The following is a 23,907-nucleotide window of genomic DNA, read 5'->3' on the forward strand; positions in this document are numbered from 1 at the left end:
GCGAAATTTTGGAATAATCTATTGTCACACAGGTCCCGTCAATTAGGGAGGCGATCGCCGGGCTAATTCCAAGGGCCGAGGTATCGGCCCCCCCCCGAACCGCACCGCGAAAGCGTGGACAATTTAGAAGTGGTCCTTTTTGGTGCGCCAGCGGACGCCGGCTGTGACAGCCCAAAGAACAAGTCGGAGCCGAGAGTTGATAAACACACAAAATTATATTCTCAAGAATGGCAGATCGAAAACAATACACAAGAATGCACACTCCACAATAGTTGCCTACAATATGTCACCAATCAAACAACGTACTACACAGTACAATCGGCCACACTCGAAACAACGGACACAGACAACAATACGCACTACAATACAGTCGCATGCATTGAACAACCAAGACACTTTAAAGACTAAAGAGATAGAAAACCTATTCAGTCCAAAGTTCTTGGAACAAAAGTCTAGATGATACTCTTCCGAGAATCACTCACTCAAAGTCCAGCGTTGTCGTTCCGCAGCCCCCGAAGTCTCTCTTCCAGGAAACCTCGCGTCTTCAGTTGGCCTCTCTCCAAGCTTCCAACTTCTTTGCCGGAAACACGTCGGCTTCACACACGCAGCTGTTGCCACACGTCTTCGCTCGATAGCGGTAGACACACGCTCTTGCCTGTAGCTCGAGCCTTCACCCCCCAGGTGGAAATCATCTTCTTCTCCCGCTTTGTCTCTACGGACAAAACCTTCGCCGACTACACGGCGGTATACCCTACGCGCTCTGGCGCTAACTTCCGTGTTCTCCTGCTTTGTCCCTACGGACAAAACCTTCGCCGACTACACGGTGGGATACCCTACGCGCTCTGGCGCTAACTTCCGTCTTCTCCTGATCTCTCGTCTCGGCTGCTCGATTAAATACCTTCCGTGCGTGATTGCAGAAGCTTCTCGTCATTTCGTCGGCGCGATACGCAGCGAAGCCTGGGAAGAGGGCGAGACGGTTCGAATGCTCTCCGCGTCGGATGACTCAACTTGGCGTGACCACGCCTCTTTCGTTCTAGAAATTTCGCGGGCTTGCTCGGCCGCCGATGTGGGGTGAGGAGGTTCGTCGGCGAAGCCACGCTTCCGAGGGGAGAGCGCGCGCCCGGGGAGCCTTGGATGTTTGTTTTCTTTTTTGTTTTGACCTCCCGGCGTCTCTCCCGCGCGTTATCGCAAGAATTTGGCGGCGCGCCTATTTTTAGCGCTCGTTCTGTGACACTGCTCCCCACTTTCAGAATATTATCTCATAATATTCAAAACCACACAAACGAGCGCGAACAGTCACCAATCACTCTGAAAGACTGTAACTCAAACCGTCACTCATGACACTTCACATTTGGAATAGATCCTCAATACAACTGTACATTGTAATTCAATTCCACGACACATGAAATATAGCCACAGGTACATGACTACAACACTTCATCACACATTCCGAACAATACAAACGTACAAAGTTCTCTCATTACAACAATTATACAACACTATACATCACATCACAGCACAGACACTTCGACACTTGTGACACAGGATAACACAACATTAACACAACATATGGTACTCAGCACTGCCAAACACATTCTGATTCGACTTCAGCACTTATCCTGTGTATTTCGAGTTGCGCTTGCGTCCTTGCTTGCGGTGCTCACTCGATCTCTTCTTGTTTTTCCTTGTTCTTTTTCGGCGAGCCTTTTCCAACGACGGGGTCTGAGGCGGCGTCTCAGCCATCGTTGTCACTTCTGACACTGTTAACGGGTGATAACGCTCAACCGATCCTGTCACCCGCTTGTTCATGTCACGACATTGGACCTGGCTGGCCGACTCCGTCACCTTTGCACTGTCTGTCGGTTGAGGTCGTGCCGACGTACGTCGTGAACTCATTCAACTCGATCATCTTCTCATTCGCTGTCTCTTGCGCCGCGGCTTCACCTTGGGCTCTACGGAGATCCGTCACGGGATGCTCCTCCACTGTATATTGCGGTCGCTGGGTTGGCGAGGGCTCTATCTTAGGGTCTTCTCCCAAACATTCCGGATCATTCGGTCCTCGCGCCCCGTCGATGTTTCCGATGACAAGGTCGTACAGGGGGGTCGTCATGCATAAAGCCGTAACCTTCCCGCGGAAGTACGGGGTTTCAACCTCAATTTCTGCTTCGGGAAGCATCCGAACTGTACGGTCAATTAGGCAAACCAGTTTCATTTTGCCTGTTGACTCACTTTCCCGTACCAAGTTTTTCCGCACGATAACAGTGGAGCTGCCGGTATCTCTTAACACTGTAACCTCTTTGCCCGCAACTTTTCCAGGCAGCGTTGGCATTCCCTTCGTGCCACTGGTTGGCTGTTTTGTCATTACAGCACCCACAATAGGAATTTTCTCCCCATTCTTCAGCTCTACAAATCCATCGGTGACGGCATTATTATCAGATTTCGGTGCCGCTTGCACACAGGATACCTGGTGAGTTTGACTCACTCCGTTCCGACAAGCGTCTGCTTTGTGCCCAGTCTGACCACACTTGAAACATTTTACTACCCTAGGGCTCGTAAAGATCGATCGACAGTTTTTCGCGCGATGACCCACTCGGTTGCACAGAAAACATCGCGGAATGCTCTCAGGTGCACGCTTCTTTTCTTCGGGAGCCAATTTCTTCGAATCATCGGGACAATCCTTCTTGACCTTCGCCAAATTAGTTCCACCTTGCGCTTCCAAGAATTGATCAGCCAATTCAAGCATTCCTTCAAGTGACTCAGCCTTCCTCTCTTTCAAGTACAGTGACAGGCTTGGGTGGCAACTAGTAAGAAATTGTTCTCTAATTAGGAGCTCTCTAAGTTCATCGTACTTCTGCGCTGTCCCTGAAAGTTCAATTCATCTGTCGAAATAATGGCTAAGTCGGGCGGCGTACTGTGTAGCCGTCTCACCATCAGCTGGCTTTCCTGTCCGAAATCTGTCCCGGAATCCTTCTACAGTAAATCTAAATCGCTTCAGCAAAGCAGCTTTCACCTTTGCATAGTTGGCTGCATCGGTCGGCGTCAGCCTACCGTACACACTGAGCGCTTCACCACTTAAGCAAGTACTCAAAGCAGTTGCCCATTGATGTTCCGGCCAATTCTGGCTCTTCGCAATCGTCTCGAATCGGTGAAGGTACGCGTCAAGGTCGTCCTTCCTTTCATCAAACGCCACGAGCAGCTTGCTTGGGTTCAAGCGGAAGCCATGATCTTCCCGTTCGTTGCTTTCAACTCTAGGTTGGACGGGAGTTTCACTTCGCTGTTGCAACCGGAGCCGCTCGAGTTCCATCTCGTGCTGCCGCTGCCGTTCCCTTTCCTCTCTTTCTTCCTTCAGCTGTCGCTCCTTTGCTTCTCTTTCTTCTCTCGCCCTTTCAGCTGCCAGCCTTTCTCTCTCCAACTCAGCTGCTTTTTCTTCCTTGGCTCTCTCTTTTTCTTCTTTTTCCTTCTGGGTGACCCACTTCCGTAGTTCGGCGCCAGAAAGACCCATCTTCTAACCAAGAGCGACTAACTTTTCGAGATCCATTGTGTCTCGCAAATAAAACCTTGCCGCGTGCAAAAAGTATTTGCCTAAATCAGTCTATCGGAACACTCTCCTGCACTCGTTAACGAGAACACTAAATAACACACAAAATCGTCCCGATAGCACTATCAACAACTCGAGGCTCTTTCTCACTATTTTGGACACACTGTGCACCAAAAGGTCCTGTGTCGCGGACGCCAGATTAATTGTCACACAGGTCCCGTCAATTAGGGAGGCGATCGCCGGGCTAATTCCAAGGGCCGAAGTATCGGCCCCCCCGAACCGCACCACGAAAGCGTGGACAATTCAGAAGTGGTCCTTTTTGGTGTGCCAGCGGACGCCGGCTGTGGCCCAAAGAACAAGTCGGAGCCGAGAGTTGATAAACACACAAAATTATATTCTCAAGAATGGCAGATCGAAAACAATACACAAGAATGCACACTCCACAATAGTTGCCTACAATATGTCACCAATCAAACAACGTACTACACAGTACAATCGGCCACACTCGAAACAACGGACACAGACAACAATACGCACTACAATACAGTCGCATGCATTGAACAACCAAGACACTTTAAAGACTAAAGAGATAGAAAACCTATTCAGTCCAAAGTTCTTGGAACAAAAGTCTAGATGATACTCTTCCGAGAATCACTCACTCAAAGTCCAGCGTTGTCGTTCCGCAGCCCCCGAAGTCTCTCTTCCAGGAAACCTCGCGTCTTCAGTTGGCCTCTCTCCAAGCTTCCAACTTCTTTGCCGGAAACACGTCGGCTTCACACACGCAATAAATTTTTTTTTTTGTTTTTTGTTTTTTTTTTTTTTTTTTTTTTTTTTTTTTTTTTGTGCGCACACCAGTTTACCCAGTTTCACACACGCAGCTGTTGCCACACGTCTTCGCTCGATAGCGGTAGACACACGCTCTTGCCTGTAGCTCGAGCCTTCACCCCCCAGGTGGAAATCATCTTCTTCTCCCGCTTTGTCTCTACGGACAAAACCTTCGCCGACTACACGGCGGTATACCCTACGCGCTCTGGCGCTAACTTCCGTCTTCTCCTGCTTTGTCCCTACGGACAAAACCTTCGCCGACTACACGGCGGGATACCCTACGCGCTCTGGCGCTAACTTCCGTCTTCTCCTGATCTCTCGTCTCGGCTGCTCGATTAAATACCTTCCGTGCGTGATTGCTGAAGCTTCTCGTCATTTCGTCGGCGCGATACGCAGCGAAGCCTGGGAAGAGGGCGAGACGGTTCGAATGCTCTCCGCGTCGGATGACTCAACTTGGCGTGACCACGCCTCTTTCGTTCTAGAAATTTCGCGGGCTTGCTCGGCCGCCGATGTGGGGTGAGGAGGTTCGTCGGCGAAGCCACGCTTCCGAGGGGAGAGCGCGCGCCCGGGGAGCCTTGGATGTTTGTTTTCTTTTTTGTTTTGACCTCCCGGCGTCTCTACCGCGCGTTATCGCAAGAATTTGGCGGCGCGCCCATTTTTAGCGCTCGTTCTGTGACATCTATACTCCCAAGAAGTGAAATAAACCTAGAGCAGATGTTTATAGCTACAGCTCAAGGTGCTAGACTAGAAGGGGACGAAGCTATTGAATATATAAGAACAAGGGTGACAGAAAAATTTCAACAAAGAAGTGCCTTATGCACCACAATAGACAAGGATGGATCAATTGGCACAATGGCTCCATTTTCACAACGAGAGTGGAAAAGGGCTGAGAAGAGGGTTCTAAGTAGTACATCAACAAGCCCAGATCGCCTTCCAATTACGCTGATAAAGACATTGGGTCCGAACTCTAAACAGACTTTGAGAGAGGGATTGAGCAGAACAATAATCGATGGTGAAGTCCCTGATGGATGGAAACTTAGCAGGATGAGCATGATCTATAAAGGAAAGGGGGACAAAGATGACATAAACAACTACGTCCTATAACAGTGACATCAGTGGTCTACAGGCTGGCGATGCAGATTATAAAGGAAAGACTGCAGGCATGGATAGAGGATGAGGGGGTGCTGGGGGAACTGCAGAATGGGTTTCGGAAACACAGGAGGTTGGAAGACAATCTGTTCTCACTGACGCAGTGCATCGAAATAGCAGAAAAGGAACTCAGGTCCCTGTGGCTAGCATTTTTGGATCTCAAGGGAGTGTACGATAGCGTGGTTCAAGAGAAATTGTGGGGAATACTAGACACACTGGGTGTGGAAGATGGAGTCAATAATCTTTTAAAGGATATCTATAAAGGTAGCAAGGTAGTTATAAAGTGGGAAAAACAGGTATCTAAGCCCACAGAGGTGAAACGGGGGCTTAGGCAGGGGTGTCCTCTGTCACCCTTGTTATTCATGATGTACCTACAAGGATTAGAGGCCAAATTAGAGGAAAGTGGACTGGGCTTCAACCTCTCTTTCGTCAAACAAGGAAAACTGATTGAACAGGCACTGCCAGCATTGATGTATGCAGAAATATATAGTGCTAATGGGCGACAACAAGGAAGATTTGCAGACATTGGTGGACATCTGCGGTAATGTGGGAGATAGGTTAATTAATTAGATTTCAGATTCAGTAAGGAAAAATCAGCAGTCATGATTTTTAATGACAATGGAGTTAGTGAGTTTAGAATACAGGAGGTCACGCTAGAGATAACAGATAAATACAATTATCTGGGCGTATGGATAAGCAATGGGGCCGAGTACCCAAGGGAACACGAAATATACGTGATGACTAAAGGTAACAAGAAAGCAGCGGTAATGAAAAACAGGGCACTGTGGAATTACAATAGGTATGATGTGAGAGGAATATGGAAAGGGGTCATGGTTCCTGGTCTGACGTTCAGCAATGCGGTCTTGTGCATGATATCAGAAGTTCATGCAAGATTAGAAATTAAGCAATGTGGAATAGGTAGGCTTGCTTTAGGAGCTCACGGGAATACACCAAATCAGGGAGTACAAGGTGATATGGGATGGACATCATTTGAGGGCAGGGAAGCTAGCAGCAAGATAAAATTTGAGAAGCGATTGAGAGAAATGGGGGAAGAGCGTTGGGCTAGGAAGGTTTTCAGCTACTTGTACATGAAGAATGTCGATACAAAATGGAGGAAGTGAACCAAAGTCGATGGCCGTGAATTTGGGTATGTGGCGTGGTCATTCGTGTACATGACATCATTCGTAGAAAGAAGATGGACGTTTTTTTTTTTTTAGCTGACTGAGAATTGATTGTACATTTCAGTCCGCGCGCTGCGCAATAATGTTTGGCTCGCGTGGTTTCCTAAGCCTCAACTATCGACTCAACTATCGCGTGGTTTCCTAAGCCTCAACTATCGACTATTGATCGGCAGCGTCTTCCAATTAACCATGCCAAAAAAGAGTTCATATGATTCGACCTTCGAGAAATTTTTGGCTTGCATTTTTTTCTTCTTCAGCTCTACGTAGTTTCCAGGCAACAATCTCGTTCGCGGTCAACAAGCGTCGGCTTAAGCTAAAGAAATAATGCAGAATACGGCATATATTTTCCTACTTTCTGAATATGAGGGCGCGTTTGCAGAAGTGTGTACAATGCAAGGTATAAAAAATAAATCTTTGTTGCGATCTAAGAATGAAGCTTATACGTATAAGTACGTGCGCCTTCATGTACTGTCGATTTAATCACCGGCACGTATGAATTTCTATTATTGGCCGTTAAGTAACGCCTTCCTCATTACACAGCTGTCGCAGCTTGATAATTAACCGGCACGTACATATAGCACCTCGGCATTCTGATTTTTGTTTTTCTCTTAATTTGTATGAACAGTGCCTCGAAACTTCGATGCCAAAGCAGTGCGCGTCGTCGGCTTGGTGGGTCCGTACGACGCGTACTTGTACGACAGTTCCGAGTACAACAGGGGCTACACGGACCAGATGTCGGTGAACGAGCTGCTCGACTGGCACCGGCCCCGCGTGCGGATCCCGGAGCGCGGCTCTGACCTGCTCGCCTTCGAGACTGGCGTTGGCCCTGGTGAAGCTGCTGCGTGAGTTTCCCGGCACCATGGCGTGGCTCAGCTTCAGCTGCCAGAACGAGCGTCTCACGGCCAAGAGCGAGAACATCGTGGATGCCATGCGCGCATGCCTCGCCGAGGACTCGGCAAGACAGCTTGCGGCCATTGGCGTCAACTGCTGCCAGGCGCGTTGAGACAGACAGCGCCATTTTAAGAACCGCGAGTGTTGCAAAGCACTTACTATCATAATTATACACACGTGCGCACATATATGCGAGCGCTGAATTCTTCATTAGGGAGGGCAGCGTTTCACTGCACTGTTCTCCCGCCCCTTAGTTGAATCTGAGAGAAAAAAAAAACAATGGTTGCAAAAATTAAAATGAAGCGATGATGGAATTTTTACAAAGACCTGCCTTTGGTCCCCGGCATTCCTGGGGTACAGGCGGGAGGAGGAAAAACATTTGTTTAGCACCATATAAATAAATAAATAAATAAATAAATAAATAAATAAATAAATAAATAAATAAATACGTTCAGCGTGCGAAAGTTCACTCTTGGTCAGAGGACCAAGCCTCCTTGAACCTTTGAGGGGTCCTCTTTTCCTAAATGAAAAGTTATTTGAATGTCATATCATATCAAAAGTCCTTTAGCGTGGCTATAAAAAAACATCTATAGCGTGACTCTGCGTATTAAAAAAAAGGTCCGTTATAGGGCAAAATTGTCGCCACCCTTTGACTAGGGAACGGCCACCTCCTCTTCCCGGTGCGCACGCGCTATACAGAGAAGCACCGTATTTGGTGGGGCAAGTGAGCTATCTAGTTTCCACAGCATAGTTGGCAAAGCTGTCTTCACCGCAGAGAGAGTCATTGTGCAGAGAAGCCAGCTTAACACAATTAATGCGACTCTTATACAAGGTACTGTAACAAAGGTAACCATGCACTGTGATTGTGCAATAATAATACGTAGATTACCTGCTTGCTCTGACAAAGACTCGTCGGTATATAAATGTAGAATTCAGTAGCGGGACATCTAGACGCGGCGGCCTGGTTGAAACAAAATTAAGTGGCATGGATGTTTATGTTGATGTATTGTTACCATTCCTACATGTCTTGCTCCTGATCAGGATTGACAGTATCTGTAAATAAATATATAAATAAATTGAGAACTTCATTACTTCTTGGTCTGCTGGGCTCCTTTCATGAGGGATCGCTGTTTGTGTTTCGATTTCTTGGATTTCACTTACATGAAGTGTCATTTATTACTAGGGTGCGAGGTATTGCCATGTTCAGCGTGCGAAATCACTCAGTCACTCATTTTTACCTATATGTTTTTTCTTTCTATTGCAGACATGTAGTCAGTCAGTAACGAAGTTTTGATCACGCATTTAGAAAAAATCTTCATTGACTTGTCTCAAGCAACTAGCACGCGCTCTTTTTAATTTGTGCCTTGTGCGAGTAGCAAGGAAAACAAAGTGCACCAGCCATGCATGCAGTCCAACCTTTCTGAACAAAAATGCAAACGCGTGAAAAGTACATCGAAATACGGGGCATCATACTACCGCGCTTTGCGTGCAAATTTTAAATAGTTAATATTGTCCCCGATTTTCTCACGATAATTGTGTAACCATGCCGACTTTATATATCTACCTACAACTAGTGATATACATATATATATATTCAACATGTCCAGATGACGGGTTCTCCTTTCTTGCAAGGCGCTCTTGTACATCGGCGGTGGCAGCAATCAAACTTCGCGTGTGTACCCATATGTGTGTTGTACCATGTAACGCATACAAGCCGAACAACGTCGATGTGGTTTCGCATGCTCACCTTGATTTTAAAATTAACGTAGCTGCCGCCTGTCTACAACGTGATCACTTTCCTTCCCGGTTTACACACTATTCGCTTCTCCAAGAATGCGCGCTTCACCTACTGCAATACAAAGCATAGTTCCCTGTATATGGTTTCTCACGCGTGTCTCAATAACGTGTCGTCCAGGCGCACATGGTGGCGCCACTGCTGTTTGGTGTGTGAAAGAGTGGAAGGCCACCACTGGTCGCTCGGCCAGACGCCGAGTTCCGCGAGGTTGGAGTATTCGGCCAGCCGCCCAAAGACCGCGAGAAGCTGCAGGCGCAGGTGGTCGAGTAGTACGGGCTTGGCGTCAGATTCTTTGAAGGTTGCAGCGGCACAGGCATCGGCCACATGCGCATTGTTGTCGAGGCGCAATGAAGGCCCCGCCAAAAGCACTCATTAGGCGCACAGTTTCGAATTGGGAGTTCTCAAATAACATGTATTCAATAGTTTCAAGCTTATACTTTTGTAACGCGCGGCACCTCATTGCAGCGCAGCGCCCTCTGCTGACTATGACCTGTCGCAGCACATTATATACTGTTTCAAAAGTGTTGCCTGAGCGGATCTCCCTCAAGGGCGTTTACACATGCTTTCAAAACGAGATCAGGAAGAGAGATGGGCTGCTTGTTTTGGCAGGCTCAAAATATGTATTATAGTGAAGAGGAATGCCCACTACTGCAGCGACATCCACACGGTGGCGCGAGCTAAGGCTGCCTCGTTGCTGCTGCGACGCTGCCCGTATACTCGGCCTGCTCTTGCTGCTTCTGTACCAACGCTGCTACCGCTTTTGACCTTGTATTTACATATATATGTACGTCACCGAAAACACGAATGCCAACGAATGCATACCATCCTCATTTTTATGCATACCATTTTCATCTACAAATGCATACCATGCAAACCTCGGGCATACCGAATTTGTGAGCAATCCTAAATTTCCCAAATAAATGTTATCCGAGTTTAGCAGAATTATGTTTATTTATTTATTCAGGTTGCCCTACAGGCCTCAGAGAAGCATTGAGTAGGGGAAGGGGGGGTGACAGAATCATAATAAATAAAGCATTAGAAAAAACTACTTTATCGAAGAAACGAAAATTCTACAATAGAAGGAAAAAGAACAAAGATAAGCAAATGCAATAAAAAACGAAATAGAAATGTTGAAAGCACCTGGAAGTAGTTTAATAATTAAGGAAAAACATTTGAAGTTACGAAAGGCTCTCAGTTTTTTGTTTGTCCATAGTATAATGTTATGAAAAGAGTGTGTGAGCTTTCTTTTTTAATTATAATGCACTGAATGTTAAAAATAGTAATATTAAGCTTGACAAGCCTACAAAAACTCGACTATTCATGTCGAACATGAATAGAATGTCCAACTCCTAGCTACTCAAATACGGGCAATACTGTTGGCAGCAGCGAACATAGCAAGAGCTTGCAGATGTTTCCGACTGTAAAAAAAAGCTAAAGTTTTGCCGCAAGAGCGAAGCAATGAATGTGACAGCAACAAGTTGGAATGTTATACTAAGTAAGGCGAACAGCTAACCCCTTCAGCATCTAACCTGGGGAAAGGGAACGCAGACTCTGCAGCGAGCAAAGCGGCCTTTGTGCTGTCTATTTCTCCAACGCACGGTGAGAGCACAGCACGCATAAAGGTATAATGACAGGCTGCTATAATCCTTCTCACGGCAGCTTAATGTATGCATTTTCTGTGTCGTTGAGTACCATCTTTGCAAAGAGCAAGGAAAATGCCTGACGAGGCATTTGCAATAGTGAATTTCAACTGGTCAGCATTATAATTACTGCTTTAACTGTTTAAACTGAAAGTGAACCTTATGCTGGCATGCTTATAGGTGGCAAGCATCCACATACTTCCCCAACAGCCAGTGGCTAATAATGCGGTAAAAAAAATGCAGGCCACTCCTAGCAAAAAATCTAGGCCGATCTATCTGTACACTGAACAGCGGTGCCATGACAGACGTCTTTGGCACAAAATAGTACCAAGTATGCTGCTGCCAGCAACACAAATACAATGTGCAATAGTACTTTAGCTGTATATAATAACACATCAAGCTCAGCGTTATCTTTTCCTGCGGAGGAACTTCAAAAGTAGAATTAGTTGTGGCCCACTGTACCACTTTGCAAATGCGACATATTATTATCAAGCTTATGAGGTTTGCAATGCCATCACCTGTGATGTGCAAAGTGCACCACGATACAACTCCTCCGGGATGTGCACTGCTTTTATTTGCATCCACCAGCGCCACTAGGACATGACACATTTATTAGCACAAATTTTTACGAAAAACTTAAGCACTTAAGCAAATCTATTTTAAAAGCCCACAGACGCATGTACTGCTACCTCCGAGGTGCTTCTCTCCTTTTTTAGTCTGAGAGAATGCTTTTGATAAAGTGTGTCCTTTCACAGTGCATTACAAAATGTCGTGACACACTGACAATATATAACAAAATTTGAAAGCAGAGGAAAAAAAGATCACACCAGCCATTTTTTTTATCGATTGGCACAATACCACATAAAGTTATAGGACATTGTAAGGGCATAATACCCAACTGGCAACAGCTTATATAAAAGTCGCAAACAAATGCACTCTACAAGATATTTTGCTATAATCATTGAAGTGCCACAGAGTACACCAAACACAAACTACGAACTTCGGACATTTACCGTCAACCCAATCGAATGGCAGCCCTAAATGTTCCCGAAACAGGATATTAAAGACAAACAACATCAGTAGTTGCAAAACCAAAAGAGAACCAGGGATCACTAATGCTCCATATATGTGCCAACTTCAACGCCAATTCATGTGCTACTGCATAAGATAGCAATTCGCACGGTCAGAAATGCGTGCAAAAAGATATTAATAGACAACTGCAGACAACTTTTCTTTAGAATATGCAAGAACTTCACAAGGGCCATAATTTTGGCTAGACGGTTATTCACTTTAATCTAAAACGGCACATAAACGACAGATGAATACTTAAGGTGAGTCATAGCAGCAATGTACCGCATTTACACGATTTTAGGTCGACACATCTTGCCTTAATTTGAAATCCGAAGTTGGGAGGTCGACCTGGAATCAAAAACTAGTTTCGATTGTTAAGTCATTCTAAAAACAATCTATGCGCCATTTTTGCAAACCTCGCTTTTCTGCACAGCTTTCAAACACTGCCGTGAAGCCACCCTGCAATTTCAAGGAGGTTAATTTATATTTGAGTTTACTTGCAATTGTGTAAATATGGTATGTCTTATATGTGTTCGTCTGTTGGTTATGTGTTAAAATAGACGTACTATTGAAGTGATGGAGTAACTACAGGGCTTACGCGTCCTTGCTTTCATTCCAGCTTTTTCTCACAGAACTGTTACTGTCAAAGCAAGCAAGCGCAACGGGGATAGTATTGCAAACTGTGGGAGGATAGTGAAAAATGTGCAGCATACGCCAAACAGTGAGAATGAGCGAAATACGTTTCTCCATTGTGCTCCAACAATCGCTTCATGCCAAGATAGTACTTGGCTACATTAACAAACAACAGTGCTAAAGAGAAGTAAAAAAAAAATTGCTGCACGGAACTTTGAATTCTTCAACACATAGATGTCTGCAGAAGCACACATTTCCAGGATGTTGCAGTGTTGTGATTCTATAATGAACATAGCAAGCCTCTTATAATACAGGCCATATTTTCAACCTGCACACTAGATACGTTGACTGTATTTGTTAAACTGCAACATTTAAAACCAACAGCAGAGGACACGCACTGCATTCAGTGTCCATCAATGCACTGCTCCAGAAAACAGCGCTTCAAACATAGAGCTCAAAGTCTATCCGCCTTGAGCTGTAAAATGGACGATCTGTTTCGTGCGCTTTCCGGACCCAGACACCGTCTTGAAAGTATCCCTCCTGCACCCACTGCAGCATCTGTGCCGACGTGTGCAGCCCATACACTGGTGCGTCATCAGATTCCTCCCACTTGAACTCCCACATCACTTCGTCCTCTGCTACTGATGAGCTCACTGGTTCTGCGTCTGAAACCAGAAAAGTGACAATGATGTGAAACGAGAAGATTTTTAGAACATATAATACCCCTTCATAAGAGGCATACCAGGAAGCAGTTCTTGGCCTTTATGTAAGGTGTCGCATAAGCAGAATACCAGCATCCTATTTTCTCTTTAACCCTTCTTTTTATGCAGGCACACTGGTGTCTCTAATGCTCAATGGTCTGTTCAATCAGTGCCTCTCATAAAATGGTTTAACTCTATAGGCTAGGGAAGGCTAATAGACAGCCTGCTTTAGGACACTCTAACGCCATTCTTTGAAGGTGATAAATTGTGTAGGCACAAAACCGGTGACTTTCCCCTTTAAATGCAATGGTGTATTCTTGACGCTAGAATGTTTTATTCCTTAATTAAGGAACAAGTTAATTTATGTCAGGCAATTTAGACACACATACTGTAATGCCAGTGCCTTTATTGATCCAGTTAGTCTGACGACAGTACAAGTAGAAGATTTTGTGTAACTACATCCATCATGTCCATAGCCAGGGGGTGCCCTAAAGGTCCCCTTCCCCCACCTCCCCAAAAAATAAAAAGAATAAAGAAAAATGTGTGGAGAGGATGTATCTTACCAAGAATTGATAGTGAAAATAGGTGTTTTTCAAGGCCTTTAACAAGTGCCTCCCCCTCCCCCCCCAAAAAATTGCCTGGCTACGGACCTGGCATGCATTTTTTAAAATGACATTGTCCCTGTAGGAGCAAAAACATGAGTCAAATAAGGTGACTATGACCATATACCTTCACTCTTGCTCTCAGCTGCTGCTTTCTCATCTTTGGCGGGTGATGGCTCAGTAGCTTTAGTGCTGTCTGCATCATCTGCAAACATGTCAAAGGAAGACCCCTCTACAGCTGTAGTGGCTGCCTTGGCCTCTTTGGCCTGTTGTTTGTGTTCTCGCAAGAACTTCAGCCGCTCGTATGTCTGCTGGTAGATGTCCATGTCACCAGTTGACACCAGCCGGTCGGCTAACTCTGTCATCCGCAGAAGGGTCTCCTTAGGTGCCACATCCTTAGTGCTGTCTGAAGAGTACAGAGAAAGAAAAATGCAAGTATGCTTTGCTTATTTTTTGAAAGCTGCAGCATGTTTTAACTTCAGCTGCACGTATGTGCTATGTAACCACAACTTGCTTCAGAACACGTTTCAGTGACAGTTGCTGCTCTCTCTTCTGCACTTACAATGTAATTGATTCTGGAGTCTATTCAACACTTCAGTGGATGAGAAACTTGCAGATAAGACCTCAACATGGATGTAGGTGGTTACTTAACTCTTTTGTTACCATGCCTATCCAAATCGATCACCGGTGATCGACGCTTTTGAATAATCGATTCTGGCATGTTAAATTTGTTTCTCGTGCACACAGCACTTTCTAGTAGTTAGTCAGGGCACTGAGCTTTCAGAATCAATTTGAATTTGCCCGTTTCGGCAACACAGTGATTTTCGACAGACCTTTGCGCGAACCAATGTGCGTGTATTATTGAAAAAATGCACTATGCTGGCGAACTTGACAAAAGTGTGTACACCTCGTGATTATGGTACAGTAACATCAAAGTTCTGTAATGAAAAGAACCTTTGCAAGCCAAATATCGAATTATAGTGTCAGCCTCGCAATTTGACTATGTCGAGCAGTAATGATAGCCAGAAATTTATGCCATATATTCAATAGAAAGCTGTTTCTAGGAGTCAGGAAAAATTTGTTCTACAAAAAATATTTGCGAAGGTCCCCCGCGTGTTTAAAAAGTTAAGGTGGCCTTCTATGACAATTTCCAGCAGCTTTGGTTTTCCTTGCATCGTTATATCAGACACAGGGTCCCATCTAGTGTCACTAGTCACTCCTACGATGTCGTCACGCACGCTTGGGTGCGCATCAGGGCTGAAAAACACATGCCCTGCTCACCTGAATTGAGTGACGACGAGCTTAGCGTTCGAGGATGACAGCACCTCTGCTTCAAGCTTTAAGGTGACCATGTTCTGCGCCAGCCTTATACATCGACAGTTGTTCATGGGTTTGTTTTGTTTACATCCACAAGTAGTTTGCCCCGCGGCAAGTGCCATAGTTTCTGACCTTTGCGCACAATCTTATAGCTACTCTGGTTACGTGCATGATCTACACTTCGCTGGGGCGCAGTGTGCTGGCACTGGCTGCAGAGCTTCTCCTAACGACTAGAAGGCCTCCTGAGCACATCTTGGCCTCAACTACGAAGCAGTGCAAAACGTTTTAGAACTGCGGCGATATTGTCCTCTTTTTTAATACGATATGCACAAAAATCCAAAAAATATGCTTGGATGCATATATTGGAACGCAGACCTATATGGTGAAAGGTGGCTCATGGAAAAAGGTGACACTTGATGAAATAGCGAAGTCTATTGGGCATCTCATTTATAGACAGATTATTCACATCACGGGCATACATCTACCTCCATTGGAACACCAGGAGACTCTTATCCCAACGCAACAAAATATTACCGAAAAAAAGTGTACAAGTACACTTGCTTCACAAAAAAAAACATGCAATGCTTCACCGCATGGCACGAGCAACAAAGCAGCACCTCGATTCTGATGTTCTTTGTCTATGTAAAGAGAAACATTTTTGTACAACATTCATTATTTTTCATACTATTTCTGAGTCATTTATCTACATAATATATATTCTAAATTTTCTTTGTTTTGAATATTTTTGCCTATATAGTGTTTTTTATTGCACTGTTTACTAGCTTGTGACCGAAAATTCTACACTTTTCACTTTTTATTTGTTTTAAAATATTTTTATTGCTCTACAACACACATTTTTTGGAAAACGCATTTCGTTGTGCAAAGTTCCGAATGCTGCAATGCGTGCTGAAGTACTTTTCCAACTGGCAAAAATCGATCTTTTAGAGACATATGAAAAACAACCATTTTTGCGCGGTAACGAAAGAGGAGGGGCACTTGAACGACACCACTCCGGATTAGGGAACTGCACAGAAACTTGTGTAAAGCATACATCACTTGATAGCAATCATAACTAATCCTGGTTTGGGAATAGGAAAGAAAGTTGGGGGAAGCATACATCGCTTGATGTCAATTGTACCTGAAAAGTGTGAAATGCCTGCATGTCGTGCGGGGAAATCGTGCTTAGGGAAAGAATCATATGCATGCATACCTATATAACAGGTGCTATGCAGAATAAGTACAGTGCTAGCCCATGCTAGCCCAAGGCAAAGAGACAGTATGTCAGCTTAGGCAGTGCACCTTTTGCTCCTTCACTGCTCCTTAACCATGGCAGTGAACCATGGTTAAGGAGCAGTTAAATTCCTTGCGACCTTTAACAATGAACAAATAATTATTATTCAGTAGATACCCATCTAGATGGCATGTTACAACTTAGTGTGCATATAACCAAAATTTACCAGGCCAGCAGAGACCCCTCTGTAGACCTTGTTGACCAAGTTTACTGTAAAAGGCCAAGTTGTTACTTGGACATGGTTAGTTAAAAATTTATAGTACATTCTACCCAACCAATCTTTGTATAGCTTTCCGGCTTCTAAATGTATAATTTTCCTTTTAACAGTTTTTATATAGCAATGCAGACACATTAGTTGGTTAGTGGACACGACCTTTATCTCATCACACAACCTCCCAAATTTTGAATCTACTGTAGGCACCGTCCGATTTCAGAAGTTCTGCAAGTCCACTGCTAGCTCTATTCTGTCTCCTGCATTGCTCCTAATAAATTGTTACGTCAGCACGATTACAGTTTCTTAAGTTTTTTGTATTAGAAATGTACCCACATTTTGGAAGTTTTTCACGACACAATTGTAATTTCAAGGGTCAAACTTTGCATGGAGCCAACCTTACACCCACACCACCTGAAGCTAAGTACTGTACCCGTTCAAAAACGTTTTTACAGTTGGCTTTCCAGATGGACGTGAAAGCAAGCTAAACTGACAGATTGATATTCAGTAACGTATAATGTGTTGACTTTGCCAAAAACGGCAACTGCAAGCGAGCTGACAATGGCATTAAAATGATGTCGGCACATCAACCCTGCCGCCAAGGTGAAAGCGCAACTAACCTGGCTCAGTAGCCTCCTGCTTCTTTTTCTTCCAGCGGTTTATTGTTGAGTCCCGCTTGCCACCACCCAGGCGTTTGATGCACGACAGCACAGTCTCGCCAGGCTGCATGATCTCCAGCATGTCTCCGTAAAGTGCCAATGCGTCCACACGCTCCTCGTCTTCGGAATCTTCCGTGCCTCTGCTGTCCTCTACAACTTGCTTTGTCGGTCGCACCTGAAAGAGAGCAGGAGCATAGAAACACTTGTGCATCACTTAAATGCACCATCGGCAGGACGTTCATTGTAGGCACATGCGAATGGCGATTTTTGAGAACAAATTGTACATGGATTCTAATGACGTAACATTCTAGTATTCACAATTTTTGTACCGAAAGCATGAATGGAGCGTCAGAAACAAACAAGCAAATTTTTCACACATACAAAACGAGAGTGATAATGATTACTGTAAGGCTGGCAAAGTGTGGCATCCCAAGCGAAGTGGTCTGCCGTACTACATAAGGTTTCACATTTTACGACTATACCATGCTTGCGGGAACAAAATCTATCCTACTTTTATGCATATTCTGTGCTTATTTCAGTGCGTGCAATCAACATTTTGAAATGTTACCCAGGGTTACCAACACTCCATTTTTCTTATGTGTCTGAACATCTTGCCAGTAGCCACATTGTTGTGATATATGTAGAGGGGCCCTCAATATAATTCAGAGCCCCGAATCGGTGGCCGTCTGTCAGAAGAGTACACCCGCATATGGTCTGCGTGTGTGTAGAATAACTGGCAAGCAAGCCTTGTTTTTTAGTGTATTTAAATAGGTGTTGCCTTGCATTAAAGAACGTGGGCTTGGTCCCTCTGCCACAACGCATATGGGAGTATCGGGACATTGCTTACAGCATGCTCATGCTCAATACAGCATAATATCTCAACGCGGCAATAATGCTTGTGCCACATGTTCTCTTCATTATTAATACTTAATTAACAAACTTTATTATTATTGAAATAAACTGAACTGTCAATTAGTCTTAATATGACATGCCTATCCTTATCACGGAGTCGCATATTGATGTGCAGTACTACCTATTGTATATGCAACCCTCACTTTTAGTTAACAGTAGTTACAAGCTTACTAATACATTATAGCATGCTCTAATAAATTTGTCATGTGATCTCCGCGTATGTAATTACTTTTAATTGGTTTTCTGGCTTTTGAATTACTCTTAGTTATTTGGTGCTTAATTCACTGTCACATGCTTACTTAAACGGTATATGTGTATACACTTAAACCTCATAATAACAAAGTTTCATTTTGCACGACAATAAGTTCATTATATCCAAAAATTCATGATAAAGGTTTATTCCTAACACTATATCTGTTGCAAGACTACTAATTTACTTTGTTATAACCAATATTTCGTTATATCAAGGTTTCATTATGTTCCAAAAAGAATTAATTGTTGCACTAGTTCATCGTACACAACTGGCTCAAACATATCAACATCAAAAATAAAACGCCTTATTTCATGAATTCGCCCTTTTATTCCTTGCACTACAATGTCTCGGCTAGTTACGTAGGTGGTTTATTACGCCACTTTTTGATTCTGCTACCGCAAGTTTAGTCAATAACAAGTGACCAGAAGCTCACATTTTTCAACTGAGCCACATGGTCCTTCTCCTCTGAAAGCCGCCAACGACGACTAATGTGCATGTCCAAGCTTATAAGGTATGTTCCACTATGTGCACACTGAGCCTACTAAACACCACATCTGCAAAGTCCACCTGCAAAATGCTAAAATGAATCCAACTCTAGTCTTTTCGAGCAAGGCAATACTGCTTTAGATGCTCCGGGAAGTGAAGCAAGTATGCTAGGGATACAGTGCATGTGCAGCAGACCCAGGTACTATTTTTTCACCAGTGCGCTCCACTGATGAGCAACCACCGTTTCACTGAACCGTGTCACACACACAAGACATGATGCGAAAAAGCAACACGAAAATCTTTGCTGGAAACCAAGCTCACCTTGACCCAGTCAATGTTGTCGAGCCAATTATCACGTATCTCTGGTTTGTCTCTGTTGAAGATGAACATTCCATCTTTGTCAAAATGACCGTCCTCCATTTCATCTTCCATGTTGAACGGAGTGATTTTGATGTTCCCATCATACTCGATTGTTTTGTCTTCTTGCCCTATACCAGGAATGAATAAGGTAATGGCATGTTGTGCACAACTTTGAGATATGCTTTGGCCACACACTAAAATAAAATGACTGATGTAGCATAAGTTTTACCTTCTAACAACAGTAGTTGCAACAAGAAACTACTGCATAATCACTTAACATCTGTAAAGCACACAAGACATTTAAAAAATAATTCTCAGGAAATAATTTTTGTTATTCATGAAATTTGGAACGAACGGTGCTTCTCTTCAATTTTTACAAAGCTGTCACATTATTTTAGGTGGCTTAGCTTTTGTTGTTATCAATGGTAGACAATGAAAAAAAGAGAGACACTATAAGACAAGAATATATAACCTCTTGTTATAAAGTGCACTTTTCTATTAGTAGGCATTCTTAAAAAAGTTCCAAATGCAAACACTCCAGACCTGCCCTGTGAAAAATTCTTTGAATCTCAGATACCTTGAAATTTTGAAGGGACTATCTAACGCTCGGAAAAATTTTTCCGAGTGTGGCACAATTGAGAAGATTGTTCATCACATCGACGACAATAAGCATGGTTTTTACCCATAAAAAACTAATAACTTTAACTTGATGTTGAAAGTCGACGAAAATTGACCGCTAGCCTCAGCCAACCACGATATGGTTAATCTACTGGTAGGACAATAAATCCTTGCATGTAGACTTACTTTGCTAAAAAACAAACATGTATAACTTGCGACAGTATTTTACATGCTCGAGGCAGCTTTAGATTTAGACAAAAAGTGATTTTTTTTCTCTCACGCATTTAAATAAGCACACTGTGGCACTGCTGGCAGTGCGTTAAGTTTGCCTGCCTGCAAACGGTGGAGAAACGCGAGCACGGCGTCCGCCGCTGCTTATAAGAACAACAAAATAGTATGTGCGTGCCTTAAATGACCACTTAGATATTTAATAAACAAAGCTTTATGAAGCCTGCAAAAACTGCACGCGGTTTCAATTTTCAACTTTCTCCGGCAATATAAGTGTCATCGCCTCCACCAACCAGTGTTGTGGACAATCATCCGATCGATGTAGAGAGACCGAATGCAGATCGAAAAGTTCTGTTTTAAAAATTTCTACACATTTTCCAGAGAAACCACAGCAAGGTTAGACACTTCAGATGGTACGTTTTTTATTTCAACACAAAACATAAAGGCAGTGAAAGACGGTAGACAGTCCCTTAAAGCATTTACTGAGTTGTTTTAATGAGATATGGAACATTACAAACATTGAGGAATTATGGATGCACTTTCATCTCAACACAAAATTCTTGGGTACACAGAAAGTAGGTACAGCATGTCGATACTTGTGCACACATCCACAGAGTTTCCTAAAATTAACTACAGGGGACTCTGGCACTGCAATCGTTCTGCGAGCATGGGAATGATGGGTAGCACAGGGATTTGCCTGGTCTTGTTACTTGCGAGTCGCGAACTGCCCTTGTGGCTTCGTTTATTGCTGTGTTTTGGTTTTTTTTTGCAGGAAAGAACGAATTCTTTCGAACTTCGTGACCTAATTTGAAATGGTAAGGCTAAAAGATTAATGTGGTGAAGCACAACTGCTAAGCATTTGCTGATTGTTGTTTCATGACAAAGCAGCTTCAAGCCATGTGAAGCCAAAAGGAACGTAAAGTACGAAGACTAGGCAAATTCGTGTACTACCCATAATTCCCATGCTCGCTGAAGTGCCATGCGTTGCAGCCCCTATAGAAACTAGCACCAGAGTTCCCTCTAGTGTATATATAGGAAACTCTATGCACACAGCAACATTGAAGTGAATGTAAATGAAAGCTGCTAATGATATCTTTAACGGAATAGAAACAATTATGTGAATTAAGTGACAGAAAATAAAGATTACTTGGTTCATCTTCCTCTATAATCCTTAGTTGCGCATAGTGCCTGAGTATAAAATAACAGATGTCAAACTATGACAAAAGATATTGTTTCAATGTAGTGTTGGATTAGGTTGAATTGTATGGTTCAAATTTTACTTCATATTGACAGACACAGAATATGCTGGCCCAATGATGCACAGGAAATGAGGTCTTTAAAAGAAATGATGACCTCTTGATAAAACAGCATAGCCACAGCCTGAAAATGTGCACAGGTCACTTGCAAAGTGTGTAATTTCTATCCTAGAAGCAGAATGATATGAGGTAGGTGGTGTTGGTTATCTGCAATTGTGCAGGAAAAGATCATTAGCAAAAAGAGTATGACACTACCTTGAAAAGTTTAGCATGCTTCAGATAGTCGGGTCGATTGATACCATCTGTACAAGCCAACGTGTTGACATTTTTGATGTGTTTAGAGGCAAGGATTTTGCTTCGCAGGACATTGCATCAGGGAAGCTTACCTTCCACATCATCTGGGTTAAGCAAGTTGTACTTTTTGTCTTCAACTTCATCATCCTCCTCATCACTGTCTAAGGAGTTTTTAAACTTTTTCTTTACGCCTTCATCCACTCCTTCCTTTCCAAGGAGCTCCTCTTCCATCTCGTCAAACTGTACTCTTTTTGATGACATGGTCATGATATGTCCCGCTGTATAGTAAAACAAATGAAATAATGCATTCAGTTAGTACTGCAGTAATACATATATGTTTACAGTACCCACTGTAACGATTCCGAAAAGCGTTCACAAGCCACGCGCGCCATGTATTAGAACTTCCATGATACATGCGTATCTTTGTCGCAAAACAATATGCAAAAGTTATCATCCACAAACAGACATTTAGAAAAGCTTTTAAACAACACGTCACGTGAATATGTGTGACGGTTAACATTTGGCGTTAGTCGCTCTTGAGACACCAAGGTACACAGCGCTCTGCTCGCTCAGTTTATTTGCATAATGCCTTAAGACATCACGGCGCAAGCTAGACATGACACAGGCAACACCTGCGATACACACCCTTCGTTAACGCCAGTTTCTTAAAAGGCAATCGGAGTAGATCATAACCACACGTTCCCATGCTAGGCATGCGGGTGGGTTCGCAGTTGGCGGCAACTGCTCGTTCGCCGGTACGTAGTGTACATCACGTACTGCAGCCTGATTGTGAGCACAAAAGAAAGTAATATAAGTAGGTGGGCAAAACGCACCGTCAGCGCTGTGAGAGAAGTACAAAGAACCCTGAAATTGTCATTTTGCGCACAAGATTGCGTGCGTTTGAAGTGGATCGTCACTGGGGAATATCGTAAACGTAAACAGAGAAGTTCTAGGGGGCTCTAGGCTCGTTTGGGGATCTCCCTAGAGAAACCAACATCGCCGCCGATATCAGTTGTTTTTCTGAGGGCGGTGTTGTTTAGGCGCAACATGAAACATGTCCGAATTTTTATTTAAAACGACACATTATTGTAGAGCTGTAATTGAAACGTGTGCTTCATGTGTGCATTGAACGTTGATTTAATATAGCGGTCAAATGCTCTGGAAGCGCTCAGAAAGGCGAGCTCCTCTGTGTGTGGTCCTCTGGTCATTGGGAAGCACAGAGCAGCGCAGCTGTTCATCAAAAGTACTTTATATTCCCATAACTTTAGTTGTCAATTGTAAAGCAAAGTATTTTCTGTTAAGGCTAGACGCGCGCGTGTATTAATAGGCTACCACAGGTGACAAGTGTGCTTTCAAAGATAAACGCAACCAATGAAGCAAATGAAACTCATTTGTCATCAGAAAAGCTTTTCTGGTAAGTGCGATATACGCTCAATTGCCGTTTTAGCTCTACTGCGCGCGCGATTGGCGACGCAATACTACACGCGGTTGTACTTTCTCGATTTTGAGCAGATGACAGCCTGATAATCGGCGCCAAAGACTTTCCAGGTCTGCAGATTGGAGACATCGTCGAAATATACCTTCCCGATGACACTTTTAGGTAAGCCTGCGTAAGAACAATTTGGTCCATTCTGTCGCATTCGTAGCTTTGCTGGAACAAGTGCCGGTATCGCTGTTGGTATATATGTGCATGCCACCTGTTGCACGGAAAGCAAGCTCCATCAAATCATGTGAGAATGATGAATCGTGTTGTTACATCTTACAGCCGCCTACTGCTACAAGTGACAATACTGAAAGAAGACTTTCAGAAAGGTTTGTTTCTATCTTGTTTCATAACTCACACTAACTTAGCAGTTTTTCATCCGTGACGGTCTCATGAGTGACGCTTATGGGAACTCCTTGGCATGTCTCAGTTACCATTCCCACATCACATTAATAATTGAAGATAAATTGCTAGTCCATGATGTATCACTTGAAAGATGAAACGTGGAATTAG

The 23,907-nt window shown here is 43.7% G+C and overlaps 2 protein-coding genes and 1 pseudogene across 5 annotated transcripts in view; 2 read left to right on the forward strand and 1 right to left on the reverse strand.

The window, feature by feature from the left end:
* Positions 1-6,643: 6,643 nt before the first annotated feature.
* On the forward strand, positions 6,644-8,675 carry LOC119161485 (homocysteine S-methyltransferase YbgG-like; annotated as a pseudogene).
* A 4,349-nt stretch (positions 8,676-13,024) lies between these two features.
* Positions 13,025-22,864, reverse strand: holn1 (CD2 antigen cytoplasmic tail-binding protein 2 homolog holn1). Its single transcript, XM_037426259.2, has 6 exons — positions 22,745-22,864; positions 22,004-22,189; positions 19,477-19,643; positions 17,466-17,679; positions 14,154-14,432; positions 13,025-13,388 (listed from the first exon to the last, which is right to left on the reverse strand). Exons 2-6 carry the CDS (start codon positions 22,176-22,178, stop codon positions 13,165-13,167), a joined length of 1,059 nt encoding a protein of 352 aa, XP_037282156.2. The 5' UTR covers positions 22,179-22,189; positions 22,745-22,864; the 3' UTR covers positions 13,025-13,164.
* A 280-nt stretch (positions 22,865-23,144) lies between these two features.
* Positions 23,145-23,907, forward strand: part of Iml1 (GATOR complex protein Iml1) — a 57,021-nt gene continuing 56,258 nt past the window's right edge. For all 4 annotated transcript variants that reach the window (XM_075889465.1, XM_075889467.1, XM_075889466.1 and 1 more), the window contains exons 1-3: positions 23,145-23,325; positions 23,424-23,511; positions 23,677-23,723. In XM_075889465.1, the coding sequence (XP_075745580.1) occupies positions 23,283-23,325; positions 23,424-23,511; positions 23,677-23,723 (178 nt within the window). In that variant the 5' untranslated portion in view covers positions 23,145-23,282. The remainder of the gene's footprint in view (positions 23,326-23,423; positions 23,512-23,676; positions 23,724-23,907) is intronic.

Source organism: Rhipicephalus microplus, chromosome 3 (genome assembly GCF_043290135.1).
Source record: "Rhipicephalus microplus isolate Deutch F79 chromosome 3, USDA_Rmic, whole genome shotgun sequence".
Classification (NCBI taxonomy): Eukaryota; Metazoa; Arthropoda; class Arachnida; order Ixodida; family Ixodidae; genus Rhipicephalus; species Rhipicephalus microplus.